The sequence below is a fragment of the Meriones unguiculatus genome, chromosome 3, assembly GCF_030254825.1.
Source record: "Meriones unguiculatus strain TT.TT164.6M chromosome 3, Bangor_MerUng_6.1, whole genome shotgun sequence".
Taxonomy (NCBI): domain Eukaryota; kingdom Metazoa; phylum Chordata; class Mammalia; order Rodentia; family Muridae; genus Meriones; species Meriones unguiculatus.
In genome coordinates, this window is record NC_083351.1 from 150615594 (window position 1) to 150636224 (window position 20631).

A 20631-nucleotide genomic window follows, 5' to 3' on the forward strand; every position below is an offset into this window, starting at 1 on the left:
CGGAGCTACGGAGTCAAGGGGGTGGGGTCAGCCCGCGGGAGAGGTCAGACGCGCTGGCTGTCCGGCACGTGGAGGTCTCCGTTATTTTCCCGCTCTCGCGGCGTGGGTGGTGAGAGTGGCGCAGCTACTCGTGTTCATTCCTCGGAAGGTTTGAGTCGTGCGTGCTCCTGTTCGCACGCCTTCCCCCGGCCGCCGGGATTTGGTACGCTCCAGCTCAGAAACCTCCCCCAGGCGAGCAGGGGCCGCAGCGTGCGCGCCAATTTTCGCTGCTGGGAGCCGGGGGCGGGGCCGCCCGGAAGAGGGGGCGCGCCAGCGCGCCTGCGCGGCGGGAAGCCCGGCGGCCGCGGTTCCAGAACCCCGCGCGGCCGGCCCAGAGCTCTCCCGGCTAACAGGGCGTGCCTGTGGCTTGCACCTCCCTTCCCCGCCCCCTAAATTTCTGCGATCTCCCTTGTTTTCCAGAGCGCCTCCTCTCTCTTTTCCCGCGCGGTTTGCACCTCTAGTCCTCTTAGGAGAATGGCCACGGCTGAGGGTGAGTAACCGGCTTTTGGACTCGCTAGGGTCCTCCAGCAGAGAGCTAGCGTGCCTGGCGCGGACACGTGCGGCCCCGGGGTCGGGGTGCCTCCCTCCTGGCGCGGGGCCGGGCCAGCTTCCCCACGGCTGCGTCTCAGGCCCGGAGCCTTCACACGTGGTCCAGAGCTCCAGGAGACAGACGTGTGTTGGGCACTAAGCACTCCAGGCCTTCCCGCACAAATACCCAGAAATGGTCCCGGGATGGGAAGAAAGTAGCAAAGTGGGAAGGGAAGTCCGGAGGAGAAAAGGCCACAAACTAACCAAGTGCCTAGAAACTTTGCGATGAGGAGATCAACAGTCAGGAAAAGCTAGCAGAATTTGTTTATTCTGCTAAGCTTAATATATCAGTACTCTCCTTTGCCGGAAGGTTAATTAATAGTTTAGTGCTGTGAAAAGTAGGTTCAGACTTTTTATTTAGGTCAGTGCTGCTTTTTAATCCCAGGAATTTGGGATTATGGGTGTGGGCTAGTAAGGATCGGTGATAGCGGGTGATAGCGAGTGGGCCTGAGTGCCAAAACGGAAAGCAAACCGTTCCTTACCACTTTTTATTTGATAGATTCACAGGTACCGTTTTGTCCGGGCGTGGTAAGACCCTCGGGAAAAATGGATCGTACCCTTTATGTTAATAAAATTGTCTTGAACCACAAGTTAAAGTTAGTTGTGTTGACACCCCCCACATTCTTTCCCACCTATGAAAAAAAGAAAACACCCTGAAATCTAGATGATACAGGCCATAAAATTGTGGCTTTGGGTCAGAATTTTTATGAGATCAGGGTGCTTGTACTTCTAAACTGGTAAAAATCTCTAGAATCTTCCCTCATCGTTCCATCTTTTTTATTAATGTGTGTTTGTGAGAGTGTATGCGCCATTTGGATTTGGAAAGCTTAGATGAGGATGTCTGTTTACCTGAAACTGAAGTTAGAGGCCTCTTTAAGATGTGGCTTTTATGCTTCCTAAAAAGTCTTTTGTACTAAAAAAAAAAAGTTGCTGTGTGTAACCTTACTTTACATCATCACATCACAGTGATGGTTTTTTTTTTTAACACTTACATTTCAGTTCCATGAAACAGCCTAAGACCTCATCAGTCTCATGTTTGAAATCAAACCTATTAATTTCTGGGTATGAATTTGGTATGTGTGCATTTGGAAACATGGTCTCTGTGTGGCCTTGGCTGGCCTGGAACTCCCAGCACTTGCTGACATTAAAGCACATAAAATCACGCCTATTAATTTTTAACATTTTTATACTTGAAGTATATGCTTTTTTTTTAATTTTTGAGATTATAATTACAACATCCACTCTTCCATAGCATTCCCCACTCACCTTTAAAATTAATGGCCGTTATCACGTATATCTATATACACTCCTTTGTACCTCTGTTTTCAGAGCTGACCATTTGGCACAGGGCAACCAATTGGTGTTGGGGAAGACCACCTCTCCTAGTTGTAGCTTTTCTGAGTTGCCTATGGCTAGCTCTTTTTCTTTATCCCCTTTGGCATGTCCATTGGTGCCTTCCTTGTTCAGCTCACATTTGAACAAAAATGCTTGTGAGGCATTGTGGTTGTAGCTTCTTCTGGTGTTATTGGGAGACAAAATCTCCCAGCAAACTCCCTGTTCCTCTGGCTTATGCAATCTTTCCAGCCTCTCTTCCACTAATGTTCTCTGAGCCTTAGATAATAGCAGTGTTTCATTGATAAATTGGGGCTGGGCTCCATACCTCCTATATTTTTTTAATACCCATTTAAAAATCATATAGGCTAGGTGATGGATATATATAGGAGTACATTCTAGAACATTAGGTAGAAACTTAGCTTTGAACAGTGTATTGAGTTTTTACAAGATGCCCTTTTTACTATTTTAAACCATGAGAAAGCTTGATAACAAATGGATGCTACCAAAAGTTAGGTTTTCTCATAAGAAGAAAATTATCTCTGGGTAATTTGGGGGGGAAAGAGTCCGTATAGTGTGTAGGTAATAGGCTGTGAAACTGATATTCTAGAAATACAGTCTGTTCCATTCCAAAGGTCAGTTCACATGGCTGTGACCAACTCTCCCTGTACTCCATCTCAAGTAAAATGTGATCTAACAAGAAATTGCCTCCGGCATCCACTTTACACTGAACCAGTGAGAAGCCATTGCTTTTCTTCTTGGACACTTAACCTGGGTTTCCTGTGCCAGCTGGTGGTGTGACCCGATCAACTCTTCAGGTTTCTTCTGTTTGTTCCAGATAGGGTCTCCCTTATGGAACTGACTGACTTCCCTGACTAACTCTTCTGCTTTATTTGCTGCTGTTCTTTCTACTTACTGGGTTGCTCCTTAACTTACCATCCACACATAGCTAGAGCACTAAGTGCTTAGCCATGCTGACCTGCTCTATATTTGGACTACTTGACCTTACCTCTTTCAATTATCCCTTGTTAAACTTTGATCATTTTTCAGGTCTCTGTCCAGCTTTTACTTTGTTGTAGACTTCTGGTGTAAGGTGGCCCAGCTGTGAATATGGGATCCCATAGTCTCTTCTTTGGATTATTTTTATTATGATTTCTTATTTATTACCAGCATCCTTCACAACTTAGGTCCCCATGGAGCAGAAACTAGATTTCATTTGCTGTCCCTGGCACACAGACACTGGAAAAGTACTGAGGATAAGTGTGTTCTGGAAACATGCAAAGCAGTTCCCTGCACCTTTAAATGTTGGTTGCTTTTGATTTTCGTTTAAATCATCCTAATGTAAAGTCTGGTATTCCTTATGTGTTATGACTAACATTAAAATTCGATGCTTTGGCCTGGTCTGGTGGTGCATCTTTAATCACAGTGGAGGTAGATGAATCTGAATCAGATGTTAGCGTGTCTAGAAAGGGCATACCAGGCTAGCCAGGGCTATGGAGTGGGACCCTGTCTCAGGAAAAAAAAGAAAATGATTCTGTACTCATTTCCTGGTGCTTTCTTTCCTACATCCTCAGTACTGGTGGCAGAGGATTGAGAAATATTTCCAAGCTGTCTAATGGAAATATAAATAGAGCTTACTGTTACTCCATTCCTGGTGGGTGTGGGACTAGCCTCAGAATTTAACAACATAAAAATGTCTTGGTTTAGGATTTGGATTTGTTTGTTTTTCCTTTGGTACTAGACTTTCAACCTAGACCTTTTATATTAGGCAACTTTCACTGAGCTATGAACCCAGTCACTACCTCCACTAAGTAAAGAAACCTCTTACACATTAATTTAAAAATCAAGAAATTGTTTTGAATTTTTCCATTCAGTCTGCTATGAAATGTCACGGAAATAAAGTATTTTTCTCCTTTCCACTTTTTCTTGATTCCTATTGAGTTTCACATGATGTGCCCCAGTCCAGCTCATCTGCCTGCACACTTATATCTGCCCTTTTACCCTTCCCATCTCTCCCCAAAATAAAACACAATAAACAACAAAAAACAAAGCATAATCATCAAGGGAGCGATAGTTTGCCAGGGTGTGTCCCACAGTGTATTCTTTTGTCCACACATCTTCACTTGCATACGTTAATTTCGGTGAGTCTTCAGCCTGGCCCGAGATCTCTGGCTTTTGTGACACCGTCAATACTGTATCCTCACTGGATCTCCTCTGGGTCCTCCTGTTGCTGCCCTGTGTCATGGAGATCCTGCAGCCCAAGATCAGCAGGATTAGCCCTTTCACATGTCCCAACCATCTAGGGATAATAGATTTTTGGGATAGGCCAACTCAAACTTGGATCTGGGTCTGGGTGGCATCTGAGGTGACAAGCATTCAAGCTCTCTGGCACCTATCTGGATAGGCCACCCAAAGCCACCATGTATAGGAGACAGGGTCAGCTTTTCTGTTTTCATGCCCCTGTCTGACTCATCCACACCTCCAAAGTATGTTCCCCTATTGCCCAGGCAGAAGTGCATAGGCTGCTCTCGTGACCCCAGAGGCAGTTCTGACTGCTGCTACGGAAGGTAGGAGTAGAGGTCCAGCACCCCTGCATCCACACCATGCCAGAGAAGTGGCCCTGCACTCTCGCCCTCAGGGCCAGTTGTCCTAACTACTGCAGGTGGTGAGAGAGAGGGGCCATCCCCCCTCTACCCATACCACCTCTCCCCTGCTCTCACCCTGAAGGCTAATTAACCTTCATCTCCTCCACCAGGGCTAGTTCTGCCAACTGCTGCAGGTGATGAGGGACAATGGGGGGAGGACATCTAGCTGGTGCCCCCACATACACACACACCCTACCCCTGGCAGACTAAGTTCCCTCTGTCCTCAGGTCTGGCATGCCCACTCTTGTGACCCTGGGGCCAGTTCTGTCGCCACCCCACAGCAGGCAATGGCAGGGCCAGCTCACCAGAGCCCGCCTTTCCAAGTGATGCAGCTGGTGAGGGTCAAGGCCAGCTTACCTGCTGACCCTATGGCCAGCTCTCCCAACTGCCTGAGTGGGTAGAGGGCATCTCCACCCACCCAGGCCACCCTCACAGCACAGTGGTGAGGCCAAAGTCTTAGTTTTCTAATCTCTATAGTTGTTATAATTAAATGAACACAAAATTATGATACATGAAGAGAAAACTTTAGAGTATAAGATTCTGTGCAAATGGTTTTTATATTGAACTTAATCACTGTCTATGCAGAGGTAGACATTTTAGCTGATTCTTTAATATTTGGGAAAGCTTGGAATCTGACAGTTGTGTTTTGTTTCCACAGTACTGAACATCGGGAAAAAGCTCTATGAGGGCAAAACAAAAGAAGTGTATGAGTTGTTAGATAACCCAGGAAGAGTCCTCCTACAGTCCAAGGACCAGATTACAGCAGGAAATGCAGCTAGAAAGAATCACCTCGAAGGCAAAGCTGCAATCTCCAATAAGATCACCAGCTGTGTTTTTCAGTTGTTACAGGAAGCCGGTGGGTGCTGCCCTTGTATCTTTCATATTGTTTTCATGGGGAGAAATTATTTGGAGCAAAAACGTTGATGTGCTTTATTACATCAAAAGAGGTAACTGACTCATTCTGTGGGAGATGGCTTTGGTTTAACCTGTTTGGGAATGTCTCACAGGTTAAGTTGCATATGATAAAATCAAGGCAAGAGCCTTTAAGGTTCACTATAACAGTTTACTGGTTTAGGAGTCTTGGTGTTTAACTGGGGAAAACTCAGTAATACAGTACTTCTTAGCATGTACAAAGCCTTATTTTCAAGCTCCACAGTAGTACCCACTGTCTGTCTGTCTTACTTTGCTATTACCACGACAGGGCAGCCTATAACGAAAAGTATTTAATTTGGGGCTTACGGAGTTCCAGGGAGTAGAGCCCATGGAGATCCTGGCCAGAGCGTAGTAGCAAACAGGCAAGGCATAGCGGAGAGTTTATGCGGTAAATAGGAGACAGGGCTAACTGGCAACAACTTGGGCTTTTTTTGAACATCAAGCTTTATCCAACAAGGCTGCACCTCCCAAAGAGTCCCAACAACAGGAACCAAGCATTCTAAACCACCACCTCCCACAGAGAAAAGGATTTAACAGAAAGAAACTTAACAGTTGCCTGCAATCTTTATCGGTCATATGAGTTTTAACTTCCTATGCAAGGCCATCTCTAGCCTCGGAATTTAACAATGAGATGCCTTCCTCGGTATCCGCAGCCCTAAATAATAACCTGAATTGACTCCCTGGAATGCTACACAGTTGTTCTCTGTTCTGTTGGAGACAGTACAGAATTTTAAGTCCCTGTTCTGTATATAAACCCTGAGGCATATTTGAAGATAGCAGCTGTGCCTTCCAGTGCTGTTCTAGGTATAAATGACAGGCCTGAACTTAGAACAAGTCTACATTGTGAAAAAATGAAGGAAGTCTTTCCTTCCATTGGAGAAGGTAAATGATCAAACGAAAACTGAAAAATATATATGGTCTGTTGGAATGGAGGAGGGGGAGTTGGGGGTCTTTCTGTTTGTTGGTTCATGAGGTTTTGTTTTCCAAGTTTGTGTGTCTGTGTACCACATGCATGCGTGAGTCCTCTGGTGTCAGAAGATGGTATCCTCTCCCACAGGTGGTTGTAGATTGCCATGTGGATGCTGGGACCTATACCCAGCTTCTCTGTAGGAGAAATAAATGCTCTTAACTGCAGGTCCACCTCTCCAGCCCTGCAGTGTGCTATATTCAAACTATTAGGAAAGAGATTGTTAGTTTCCAAGGTCACTACATAAACATTTCCATTCTAACAGCTCAGTGACAAAGAGAATGGAAGAACATATTTTCCTTGCTATTGCCTAGAGTAACTGATACTTCCTGGTGTGTGCTTTTTCCAAGGATTATTTAAGCATTAAAAGAAAAAGTATTTTCTAAATCTAGGGCTCTTCTGATTGGTAAGTAGATCAGTCTGTAAGGATTGATATAATGCTGACCTGTAGAAATGAGAATTTTGTGCTCAGGTTAGCTTTAGAGGTAATTTAATGCCACCTGGATGATTCATGTGCCTTCTACAAAGCTAGATAATCAGTGTTGGGGCGGAGAGACAGTCTGAATATGAGTGATTAGCTGGAGGGACAACTTAAATGCCTTCTGCCATGGTACGTGGTGGTAGAGAAGGGAGACACTGAAATGGATAAAACACTGAACTCCACTCCTGAGGCCTCATACGACTCACCATGCAATATTAAAGTGAAACTGTCTGATATTTTGGTAAATAATATGAAAATGTTTTATTGACTTTTTATGTCTGTGTGGGTGTGTGCATTTGAGTGCAGATCCCATAGAAGGCTAGATAGATGCATTGGGTCTCCCGGAGCTGGGTTTACGAGGGGTTGTGAACCTCCTGTCCTCTGGGAAAGCAGTAAGTACTGTTAACCTCTGAGCCATCTCTAATCCCAGGGTGACATTTATTTTTCAGAGGTGTTTTGAGTTGGCTAAGCAGATAAAGCACTTGCCACACAAGCCTAACTTTCTGAGTTCAACCCCCAGAAACCATGAACAGAAGGAAGAAAACTGGCTCTGGGCTGTGGTTCTTTGACACTCAGGCACACCTGTGCACACCCACACTCAGAATAAAATGAAAGAAAAATAAGTACAGGATGAGAACTTTATTCTTTAGATTTAAAATCTGCCTTCCTTTGAAGAAGAATTCATTCCTCTTTCCCTTTTTTTTTGATCAATTTGTAGGTATCAAAACTGCCTTTACCAGGAAATTTGGAGAGACTGCTTTCATTGCACCCCAATGTGAAATGATTCCAATTGAATGGGTATGCCGAAGAATAGCAACTGGATCTTTTCTCAAAAGGAACCCTGGTGTACAGGAGGGGTATAAGTTTAACCCACCAAAAGTGGAGATGTTCTTCAAGGTAACTCCTTTTGTAACTTAAAGTTACAAATTGCAGAGGTTAAACATTGAAACATCTGATACTGCACATGTCCTACTAGAAATGTTTGTCAAGAATGTGGACTTATATTAAGCAATGAGGTTTGACGAGGGGGGGGATCTGTAAACGTAAACGTGTTTTTTGACAAGATTGACTAATAAAAATAAATTGAAATGAATAGAAATCAAAAAAAATGTTAAGATTTTAAAAAGATTTACTTGCACTTTGGCCTGGTGGTACACACTTATATTCCTGCCTAGTATTTAAGGCAAGGGCTAGAGAGATGGCTCAGCAGTCAAGAGTACTGCTTGCTCTTCTAGGGGACCCAGGTTTGATCCCAATACTCACATGGTGACTTGTAACTGTGTAGCTCCAAGAATCTGATCTCTTCTGGCCTACAGCTGTAGTCATATATGCAGGCAAAACACCAATACTTACAAATAAAATTTAATGCAAAAGGGGGACATAGAAGAATTACTATTTCAAGGCCACCCTAGGCTTGGGAGAAATGGGGTTGGTTTTTGTGTGGTTCTAGCTGTCCTGGAATTAGCTATGTATATCAGACTGGCCACAAACTCAAGAGATCTGCCTACGTGTGCCTCCAAAGTGCTAGAATTTTTATAAATTTAATTATAATGTATAACAAGTTATAACCAATACTAATTAAAAATGCAGTGTTTACATTGTCAAACTAGATGTGTGTAATGCACATACATACAGGCAAAACAGGCATACACATAAAAACTTACAGGGAGAGGACAAAGTTGAAGGATTACCTAGAATAAATGACTCATCTAAATTAAAAGAATAATTGAAAGTACATTGTTGCTTGGAGAAATGGCTAAGCAGTTAAGAGCAATTGTTCGAGGTGCAATTCCCAGCACCCACATGAGTGCTCACAGCTATCTGTAACTCTAGTTCCAGAGAATTTGCTTCCCTCTTCTGGTCATATGTGCCAGCAAAACACACAGGCATAAGAAGAAAAATAATTTGAATGTTTTCTTTATTTTTAAGTAGTCAAATCAGGGTCAGGGTGGTAGCTCAGCACTTGCTACTTTTCCAGAGAACCAGAATTTGCGCTTCATTTCCATACATGTACTGTACACATACAAACAAAGACACAAGTAAATTATTTAAAGTACACATAATAATTACTTGAATCATAGGCTACTCTAGGAGAAAATTAAGTGTATTGCTATGTTTTATTCTCAGGATGATGCCAATAATGATCCTCAGTGGTCTGAGCAGCAACTCCTTGCTGCAAAATTTTGTTTTGCTGGGCTTGTTATAGGCCAGACTGAAGTTGACATCATGAGTCATGCCACACAAGCTATTTTTGAAATCCTGGAGAAGGCCTGGCTGCCCCAGAACTGTACATTGGTGGATATGAAGGTACTGATAAAATAGGGGGATTTAAGAGTAAACGTTCTAATTAACAGATGCCTTTAGTGGTGTGTCTTTTCCAAATCATTTCCTTGGCTATTCTAGATTGAATTTGGTGTTGATGTAACCACCAAAGAGATTGTTCTTGCTGATGTTATCGATAATGACTCCTGGAGACTGTGGCCATCAGGAGATCGAAGCCAGCAGAAAGATAAACAGGTATACAGTGCTTTGAGCTTATTATCTTTTTTAAGATCGAGATGTGGGAGAGGTGAGGGGGGAGGGGATGTTAAACTGATTTACTGATGTGTTTACTTCTGAAAAATCATTTCTCTGCTGGAGATATGGCACACTGGTGGGGCACTTGCTTAGCACACAGGCCCTGAATTCAGCCTTCAGTACCAAAAACAGTGAAGTGAACAAAAATCTCGTTTGGTGGTAGGAAGTACTTTTAACCTATAAAGCAGGTTTATCTACTAAGTATCTTCACACATGAAGACTGAGTGACAGATGTGGGACACCACACCAAGTCTCCTTAATAATGCCACATCAGACTTTATTTCTTCTGGCAAAATTAAGGCAAAATCCTGTCTATACACATTTTAATTTTTAAGTGAGTCATAACTGCTAATGAAAAGAAGCGTTTGACTTTAAATGAAAGCTAAACTTTATTTTGCTGCTGGCTGAACTTTTCGGTTGAAAAAAACTTTTGTACATCAAGGTACATTTTCAGATACATCTCGTACAAACTTCTCATAACCTCTACTAGAAGGAAGCAAGTGTTCTAAGATAGCAGGAGAAAGTTATGTTCTAAACTTTGTTTTATTTTCTAGTCTTATCGTGACCTCAAAGAAGTAACGCCAGAAGGACTCCAGATGGTAAAGAAAAACTTTGAGTGGGTCGCAGACCGAGTGGAGGTAATTCTTCTCTAGCAAACCTATCATGTGTTCTTTATTTCATGACATTGGACCGAGGAAGTAGCTCAGCAGTTGGTAAAGTGCTTGCTTGCTTTGCAAGTGTAAAGACACGACTTTGATTTTCCAGCACCCATGTAAAACAACAGAGGAAATGCCAGATGGGGCATGAATTTATAATCCCAAGATTGGGCCATCAGGCCCTGGAGGACCCCTAGGCCTCTCATGTTAGCCAGCATGCTGCCAGGCCACTGACAAGATGGCTTAGAGGTTAAATCACTTGCTACACAATCTCATAACCTTGTTCAATCCTAGAAACCAAAAAATAAAGGTGAAAGGAAAAGGCCAAATTCACAAAGTTCTCTGACCTCCATATTTGTGCACACACACATATACACAAAAATAAACTGAAAAATCTTAAATTAAAAAGGAAAGATTTGAAGATTCCTGAGCAACATCTGAAGTTGTCCTCTGCACTCCATGTTTGTATGAACACAGCGAAAATGAAAAATGTTTGGAGCCAGGTGTCATAGAGCATGCCAGCCATCTCAGCTACTCTGGAGGCTAAGACTGAAGGGTTTCAAGTTCCAGGAACCTGATTAAGTGAACCTGTCTGGAAAAAAAGAAAATTTTGTTTCAAAATAAGATGTGAGGGGCACTTAGCATCTTGTATATGGTGACTTTTAAATAAAGGAACATCTTTAGGAATGATTTCAGTCAGGCTGCCTTACTGGTATACCAGAACTCTTAGCAGCTAAGTTAATCATACCATTCCAGGTTCTGGTGTAGAAACCTGGAATTCTGTTTCTAACTCCTATGTGTCACTTTAATTTCTAGGGTATCTACTACTATGAATCCACCAGAGTTGAGAGGGATTCATTATGAATTACAATCACTTCTTAGACCGTTATTTCCAACTAATATATATTTAGAGATCAAGGCAGCCAACTAACTTTAACCTAATTTGGTTGATTATGCCATGAAGGTTCAACAGAATTTGCTGAAACCTCTCTCATAGAACACTTTGTTACTGTTCCCTGAATATTAAGAGGCTTATTGTCTTCATTAATTAGTAATATCATTTGTCTGGTAAAAGTCTTGGCTATAGGCAGGTAAGGTAGTACATACTTGTGATCCAGAAGGTAATAGGATCCAAGTTTGACACAAGGGAGAGGTTTGTGTTGTGTTCTTGTTTGTGTGAGATGGCTCACTATATGAAGCCATGTAGAGCTGCCTCCATGGTGTTGAGATTAAAGGTCTCTGCTACCATTGCCTGGATGAGTTTTTCATTTTTGTTTTTTATTTTAATTTAATTTTTATTTTTATGTTACAGTTTATTCACATTGTATCCCCCTCCCTCATCTTCCATGTCCCTCCCCCAGTCCACTGATAGGGGAGGTCCTCCTCCTCTTCCATCTGACCCTTATCTGGTCTAATCAGGACTGGCTGCATTGTCTTCTTCTGTGGCCTGACAAGGCTGCTCCCCTGTCAGGGGGAGTTGTTTTTGTTTTTTGTTTTTTAATGTTTTTGCTCAGCTTAATTTTGGTCTGCTCAGGAAAAAAAAGAACAAAAAAAAAAAAAAAAAAAAACATGCACCAGCTGTGCATGGTGGCATGCACTTTTTTTTTTAAATTGTTTTATGTATATGAATACTCTATCTGCATGTACACCTGCATGCCAGTAGGTCACATTATAAATGGTTGTGAGCCACCATGTGGTTGCTGGGAATTGAACTTAGGACCTCTGGAAGAACAGACAGTGCTCTTAACTGCTAAGCCATCTCTCCAGCCCGGTGGCATGCACTTTTAATCCTAGCATTTGGAAGGCAGATGGGGCATAGCTCTGAGGTTAGGGCCATCCTGGTCTACATACTGAGACCTGTCTCAAAAAACAAACAAACAAAAAATGTGTGCTGGGAAGTAGCACCGTTTATAAGCACTTGCCTAGCAAGCATGAAGCCCTAAGTTTGATCCCTAGGACTGCATAGAATAAAGTGATGGCATAAGCCTGTGATCCCAGCTTTCAGGTGAAGGAGAAGTTGAAGGTCATGCTCAGTTACCTGTGAGGCCCAGGTCTTCCTGGGCTGCATGAGGCCCTTTCAGAAAAGAGAGGAGGGAAAGAGAGAAGTTAAGGAAAAACAGAAAAGCCAGCTCTCCTGGTCGTTGTGAGGCAGAGAGGCAAGAGTATCAGGTCATTCTCAGCTAGATAATGCAGGCTCAGCAACACACACAAATAAAATTTGTTACATTTACTGTATTTACCCTTTTTTTTTCTTTCATATTCCTGTTTTTCTTTTCTAGCTGCTTCTGAAGTCAGACAGTCAGTGCAGGGTTGTAGTGTTGATGGGTTCAACTTCTGACCTTGGTCACTGTGAGAAAATTAAGAAGGCTTGTGGAAATTTCGGGATTCCATGTGAACTGCGAGTAACATCTGCCCATAAAGGACCAGATGAGACTTTGAGAATTAAAGCAGAGTATGAAGGTAAACTTTAAAAATTGCTAGAGAAAGCTGGGTGGTGGTGGCGCACACATATAATCCCAGCACTTGTGGAGGCAGAGGCAGACAGATCACTGAGTTTGGGACAGCTGAGGCTACACAAAGCAGCACAATCTCAAAAAAAAAAAGTGCTAGAGAATTTCAGGTATTCTGATTTGCGTAAAAGATTTTTTAAAAGGTGTGTGTATGTGTTTTTTAATAATAATGCTTAAAAGAGCCTTTCCATGTTTCCAAAGAAAACCATGCATATACTTTCATTGCACTTAACTCTAGGTATACTGTGGAAGGCTATAAAAGAACAAGGAGAAAGAAAAAGTTCTTTTAAGTTTGGAGTGTGGAGGGGCTGGAGAGAGTCCTCAGCTGGATTCCCAGTGCCACATTGGGCATCGCACAACTGCCTGTAACTCCAGTTTCATTACATCTGACATCTTGTGGCCTCTTTGGTCACCTGCATGCATATGATTCACATGTGCATGCATGCAGGCACACATAGTTGAAAAATGGCTCACAGTTGAGAGCCGCCACAACCATCTGTAGCTCCAGTCCTAGGGGAATCCCTTCCCCTCTTCCAAGGGCACATGTGCATAGATGCATGCAGGCAAAACACCCATACGTGTAAAAGAATTTTTAGGCCTACAAGCGTGAAAGAAAGGAGAAGAGACTTCTGAGGATGTGTGGCCTAATCTAGCTGTCTAATTGGCAACACCCCTTGAGCATACTTTCTGCTGCGCTCTGACCCAGCTGCTCAAGGCCTTAGGCCGAAGCAGCAGGGCCTCTCTGGAATCCTAGTCAGCTTTCTTGGAAGCAAATGAAAAATAAAGCTGTAGTTTCAGGAGATAGCACATTAAATAAATGATAGAATTTCATTGGTGTAAAATATTAGAATCTGTTCACACGAAAATGATTCTTAACAAGAAAAATAATTTTAGGTTGGCTGAAGATGCAATATAGCTCAGTTGGTAGAAATGCATATTTAACATGCAAAAAACCCAGGATTCAATACAGCTCCACAGAAAACCAGGAATAGGCATCACACCTGTACCCCTAACTGTTGGAAGGATAAAACAAGAGGATTATTACAAATGTCATATTTGCTTGGGCTATAGAGTAAGACCCTATGTTAAATATGAGGTTCTTTAAATGTTTGAAATCTGTTTGCACACTTTGGGTGTTGGTTTCGATACTGGAGATGAGAGAACCTAGTCTCAAGCATGCTAAGCTCTTGAACTGTGGGTGTTGTACTCTGTGTACTCTAGCACCTGGATACTGTATTATTCAGGGAGAAGCCACATCTCTAATCACTTTTTGAGTGAGTCTACTGGCACCCTATTAAGGGCAACTCAACATGAAAAATAGCTGTTTGGTTGGTGAAGTTCTTTTGCCTACTCCAAGCAGTAATAAGTGAAGGAAGCTATGAGCCTGCCATTCCCTCACTGGCCTCATGACAATAGAAATCAAAAATGGTCAAACCTATTCTACCTAGGTTATTGCTTACTCTCCAATTAGGTAAAAGGTGAATTTTACATTTTGAATTTATATATATATGCCTTTATCTTTATGATACTTGAGTAGCAGACTACTCAAGGATTTAAAGTTCTTTTTTTAATTTTACATTTGTTTTTACTGTATAAGTGTGAACGGATGCATGTATGAATTGCAGGAGTCAATCCTCTCCTATCATATGGTTCCAGAGGTCAAACAGGTGATCAGGCTTGGCAACAAAGTTTCTCTTACCCACTGAGCCATCTCACCTGCCTCGCAGTGTTTATCCCTGGATTGTTGTTATTGTCAACAAAACAAAGGACCTGACTGCCTTACACCTTCCCTAGGGGATGGCACGCCTACTGTATTTGTCGCAGCGGCAGGCAGAAGCAATGGTCTGGGCCCAGTGCTGTCTGGTAATACTGCATATCCAGTTATCAGCTGTCCCCCCATAACACCAGACTGGGGTGCTCAGGATGTGTGGTCATCTCTTCGACTGCCCAGTGGTAAGACCTTAAAATTTTTCCGTACTATGTGTATACCCAAAATTTGAAGATTTCAATGTCTTTATCCAGCCAAATCTGTTAATACATGATTATGTATTTTAGCAGCAGCATGCTAATTTTAAATGAGATTTAAACTAACTACTCATTTTTCTATCATTTCCTTTCTGAACCAATAGGTCTCGGCTGTTCAACTATACTTTCTCCAGAAGGATCAGCCCAGTTTGCTGCTCAGATATTTGGGTTAAACAACCATTTGGTGTGGGCCAAACTTCGAGCAAGCATATTGAACACTTGGATATCCTTAAAGCAAGCTGACAAGAAAATCAGAGAATGCAATTTGTAAAAAAAAAGGCAATTTAGATTTTAAGAGAAAAGTTACATAATCTTAGTTCAGATTTTAAAAAAAAATCAAGCAAAATGATTTTACATCAGAGAAAAGAATTTAATTTGCTAGTAAACAAATGGTTTATGGGTTGACAAATTATCGGTGGATATTTTTTATTAATATTTTCAGCTCTACATAGTGATGTGTCCCTGTAACCTCAGCACTCCAGAGGCTGAGGCAGCAGAATCACTAAGTTGAACTATGTATTGAGACCCTATGTTGAAAGACAAAATGTAGTTAGTCAAATTGGCATGACACTGCTAAATCACATCTCCCGCTCTGTATGGTCAGTGTTGGGTATGTACGTAATTATATGTCTGAAGCAGTGTCTGGTTTAAGAACCAGTAGGGCTCTCTTACAGAGGACCTGAGCTTGGTGCTTAGCATCTAGTGGAGCGCCTCACCCAGTCACCTTAAACTAGCAAGTTCCAGGCCATGTGCCTGTATGGCTTCCTTATGCAGCTGCTCTAATACCATTACCACCCCTCCTAACACGTGCACAAATAATTTAAAATAATAAACTTTTAAAAGAGTATTTCTAATTGTAATAGTAGTTTTTTATAAATCAGTACTTACTGGTCTGTCGTTCATGCGTTGAAAATTAAAATGCTCATGTTGTGCATGGTAATAATGATATATTCTCACTGAATGGACTGTGCATTCTGAGTCATTACCTAAGAAAGTGCTCTGCTACATGAATCTCCAGCTAAAGACTGTTTATGCTTTGGGGGGGGGGTTGTTTTTACATTGTTAAGGAAACCCTAGGACTTTGTACATGCTGGGTTACACCTTGAACTCCGGGGGGGGGGGTTTGGTTTGTGTGTGTGTGTGTCTGTGTTTGCTTGTTTTGTTTTTAAAGAAATGAGATTATGGGTAGAAGAAACACATAAGATGAAAGAGGAGATGGAAAGAGCGCTTTCCTGAGGTCATTGTGTATTGGGACCATTCTACATGGAAAAAAAGCAGTCATCTTGCCATTCCAGTAAAAGATTGTATAAATACTGTTTGTTTAACCAGTATTGCTGGTGTCTCTGTGGGTTGTAAACTTTTACTTTCTGGTAAGACATTTTTAGCCACACCTGCAGTGAGCATCCTACCACTGTTTTCAGAAATTCAGATTCCAGTCTGTAATCATAGTGGGGTGGGGCTATTGGTTTTTGCTAGTGTGTATCTGGACAGTGGCCCACATTTGCTTCTGTAGGAGCAGACGTTACTGATAGTCAAGTTTGTGTTTGTTGAAGCTTAGCTGTATATTCCATTACAGCATTTCCCCATGTTTTGCCATATTCCATCACATCCATGTTATAGGGAAGTGACTAATGACACTGAGCCAGGTGTGGTGTCTTGCTTCCCTCTCGTTAGCTCTGCTGGCTCCTGCATCTTAGGGACTTCCAAAAACTCTTGAACATATTTACTATTCAGTGCCAACTACTATGCCAGCATGTTTGCTGTAAATACACAAAATCTAGGAAGGGCAGAGTTGTAGATTATAGAGTTCTTTATATACGTGAACACAGTATTATTTCATTGTAATTTTTTTCTTGTTAAATCTTTATTGCAGTTTATTGTAAATCCACAATTCAGTATTTGGAAGTAATGCGTACACTGTCCTCTGAGTGGCCAAACATTAATCTGAGCAGCCATGAGTTGGCATGCAAGTTTACATGTTTGTTTTTATGAGAAGTTTAGGTTTGCTCTAAAAGGATTTATGGTCCTCCAGGATGAAAAAGCTGCCACAAATGGAATGGTGACAAACCTACACCAGTCTGCACTCCTCACCTTTGACCTATTCAGATGCTCTTATCATTTATTTGCCTGGACCCTGTTGGGTTTAACCTAGCTAACCCCTCCAGGTAGTCATTAAGGTAGTTCAGATATACTGATCTTTCCTTAGGTGTTTGTGCCTTCTACTTTGAAATTCTAAGCAGTATCAGGTGATCTTAACACTTTTAAGCTAAAACTAGGATGTCTGGCTCCTAGCTCTGTATGCCAGACTTAAGTCCAGCCACTTGTTTCTGCCTATCTGTCCCATGGGCACCATTATTACAACCACTGTGCAGCTGAGCTTGGCCCCTATTCTCAAGCATTTGGTTAATACAAACTCCTCTTTTTTGCAGTGTAGACTCGCGTAATGTCTGGCTCTTTATAGAAAAAATGTGTAGACTGGGCCTGGTGTGTGTTGTTGCATGCTTTTTAAATTCCTGCTCTCTGAAAGCAGACATAGGTGGATCCCTGAATTTTAGGCTAGCTAGGACCAGACAAACCCTGTCTTGAAAAAAAGCCATAAAAAAAGTTTACCACTTGATTTTATACATTCCTTGGCTACTCTGAAAGCCTTTCTAAAAGTCACTGGTGTGAGCAAGGCCTGTGAACGAAAGTGATCTCAGCTACTCAGGAGGCTTACAAGTTCAAGGCCAGCCTGGGTCATGTGAGACCCTGTCTTAAGGGAAAAGTGCTGGGGATACAGCCTAGTAGTTGGTAGAGGACTTCTCTAGCATGTACACACAAGGCCCAAGCAGGAGGAATCACTCTTTTTCATCTTTCTCCCTAACAAAAATTAAAATGGTACTTGGGCTTCATCTTCCATTGCCATGAAACCACATAACCATGGGAGGTAACATTTCTCTCTGCTGGAGTATAGACGCTAGAGAAATATGTTGTTCCCCCATGCTGTATTAGTTACTTTTCACGTTACTTAAGGCTCACATTACTTTTGGCTCAGATGGAAGAGGCATGCCGGCAGGAGTCCCTGATCAGAAAGCAGGAAGGTGAATGGATGCTGGTGCTCCCTTCACTTTCCACTTTCCACTCTGACCAGGGGCCCTAGCCCATGGGATGGTGCTGCCTGCATCCAAGATGAGTTACACTTGCTGAGTTAAGCTGTCCTGGAAACACCCTCAACACATCCAACAGTGTGTTTTTATGATGATTTTAAGACCTGTCCACTAGACAGTGAAGATTAACCACTCAGTCTGAATCAACTATGCTTAGATATCTACTAGAGGTTAGAGAATGTTACTTTGTTTTTGTGTTGTTTTATTTTTTAAAATGTTCTGTGTTGTACACTTACATGCCAGAAGAGGGCATCAGATCCCTTTATAGATAGATGTTCATGAGCTACCATGTGGTTGCTGGGAATTGAATTCTGGACCTAACAGTGGAACCATCTCACTAGCCTGAGTTACAGTTTCTTAATGCCAGTTTTTAATATTAAAGGGACTTGAGATTTTTAACATCTAGACAGGATTACTGTTCCTTGAATAGCCACAGTTTATGGAAGACCCTACCTAACTATGGCACATCAAAAATTTTAATCATGGATAGACTGGTTGATAGGGTCATCCATTAACCATGATCCTCAGTTTTACCATTTTTTTAAACATGTATGCATGTCAGTGCCCTCAGAGACTAGAGGTGTTCAATTTTCCTAGAACTAGAGTTACTGCCTAATATGGGTGTTGAGAACCAAACTCTGGAAGAACAATGTATGTTCTTAAGCCACTGAGCAGTTTCTGTAGCCCCCATTAGTTCTTGAAATGCAGTCTAATCAGTAATGTGTATAGATGAAAGTTTTTGTTTTTTGAGGCAGGGGGTGGGGGCCTGGCTGTCCTGGAACTTGCTGGATAGACCAAGCAGACCTCAAACCCCTACTGCTGCCTCCTGAGTGCTGGGGTTAAAGGCATGCATCCCCACTGCCTGGCACATGAACATTTTTTAAGTGTGCACATAGAATGGTTTTCTTATTGAGACAATGACATGTTTGCCCCACACTTGATCTATAGCTGAGGCTAATCTGAAACTTTGAACTGTATATGTCTGTGGGTATGTGCATGTGTCCTTGAACAAGGAACCTCTTGAGCCCCTTAGCACTCACTTAGTTTATGTCATGCTGAAGATTGGAGCCAGCCTTTTGTGGATGCTGGGCAAACACTCTGCCAACTACATCCCCAGCCCTAGTTTTTAAATTTTGTTCTAAATATACTTGGAATTTCTGTTGCTTCAATAAATATTTAAAATCATGTGAGTTAATATATCATGTCCTGACAAATGTGTATATTACAAACGAAAACCACCTTGACATGAGCAATGGAGCATTTATTTAGGACGGGAATCTGTAGAACAGGTTAACCAGTAGTCTCCAAATATGGAAGGTCAGGAGTTCAGGAAGTTACGGGACTAAATAGCACTTGTCTCATGGGATTGTTGCTCTAAAATAGTTATGTGGAAGCTTCTTGAGGGTCCTAATTGGCCAAGTTCATACACAAACCAGCTTTTGCGTACCCATATAATGACTAATGTTAATAGTTTGACTAGGCTAAGAGATGCCCAGGTGGCTAAGACTATTTCTGTGTGGAAGTGGATGGTGTTGAATATAGACTGAGTGAAATCTGTTGAAGGACAAACTAGAAAAGGAAGTGTGAATTTGATTTCTGTTTGAGTTGGGAAATCTGTCTCCTTCCCTTCCTGGCTCAGGCTCATCATATTTGACTGAGTACTCTTGTCACCATTTTGTAGCTTGCAGGCAGCAGGTTGTAGGGCTTCTCAGCCTCTGTAGCTGTCAGGCTAGTCCATTATAAGTCCTCGTGTGCACTCGCCATTGCTTCTCTTTCCCTGGAGTCAGCCCACAGCTGCAACCCACAGCGTATGCAAGGTTCTGGGATGCAAAAATTAATAAGGTTGAATTTCTGCCCTTGGTCCTGAGTCTTGCAGGGTCAGATAGTTCGGTGATTTTGGTGGGTTTGTGTGCTTTTTGTTTTGTGTTGTTTTTTGATTTTAGTGTTTTGTGGGATTCCCCTTCTCCCGGGGGTTGAACCTAGGGCCTTTTGCTTCCTAGCCAAATGGCTAATACTGAATTAGAGCTTCAGTCCTTTAAATTATATTAATAATGTACTTTTGATAGACTTTTGGATCTTAAAGATTTAGGGTGAATTAAAAGGGCAGTTATTGTCTTGTTTATCCTCAGTCATCCCCAGTTTTTCATAGAACTACCACCACTTAGTAAATACATAACCCAGATACATTACCTCTTATCTCAGCAACTATAAATCCCCAGCACAGGCATATACATGGTTCTGAGATACTTGAATAAAAATGCACATTCTCAACGATGGAGACACAGAGCCACACATAACTTAATCGAGTAGTGCATGTACAGCAACTGGGATGTATGATAGAGTTAGGCTCTTGAGTGTCCTGTAAAGGCTCCTTTGACACTTTAGAGGTGGTGGATTCTTTAGGGCAGTGTTTCTCAACCTTTCTAATGCTGTGACCTGTAAGACAGTTCATGTGCTGACCACCACCACCATGGGTTGTGACCTGCAGATTGAGAACCAGTGCTTTAGGAAGTGAGGAAGTGGAGCCTGGGCGAGGGGGGGGGGGCGGGGAGGGAAGGTTGAGTTTTGGTTTGGTTTTGGTTGAGGCAGGTTTTCTCTGTGTAGCAGCCCTGGCTGTTCTGGCTTTGTAGAACAGGGTGGTCTCCAACCCACTGGGGATGTGCTCTTACACGAGACATTTGGACTGGGGCTTCACCAGTTTTTTGCTTCCCAGGAACCATTAAGTGGGCGGC

At 42.3% G+C, this 20631-nt stretch overlaps 1 protein-coding gene across 1 annotated transcript; it reads left to right on the forward strand.

Moving 5' to 3' along the window:
* The first annotated feature begins 23 nt into the window (after positions 1-23).
* Positions 24-15600, forward strand: Paics (phosphoribosylaminoimidazole carboxylase and phosphoribosylaminoimidazolesuccinocarboxamide synthase). The gene is made up of 10 exons (XM_021662597.2): positions 24-202; positions 460-529; positions 5263-5460; positions 7704-7882; positions 9113-9292; positions 9389-9502; positions 10117-10200; positions 12498-12678; positions 14523-14681; positions 14858-15600. The coding sequence occupies exons 2-10, from the start codon at positions 514-516 to the stop codon at positions 15022-15024; spliced, it is 1278 nt and encodes a 425-aa protein (XP_021518272.1). The 5' UTR covers positions 24-202; positions 460-513; the 3' UTR covers positions 15025-15600.
* The last annotated feature ends 5031 nt before the right edge of the window (positions 15601-20631 follow it).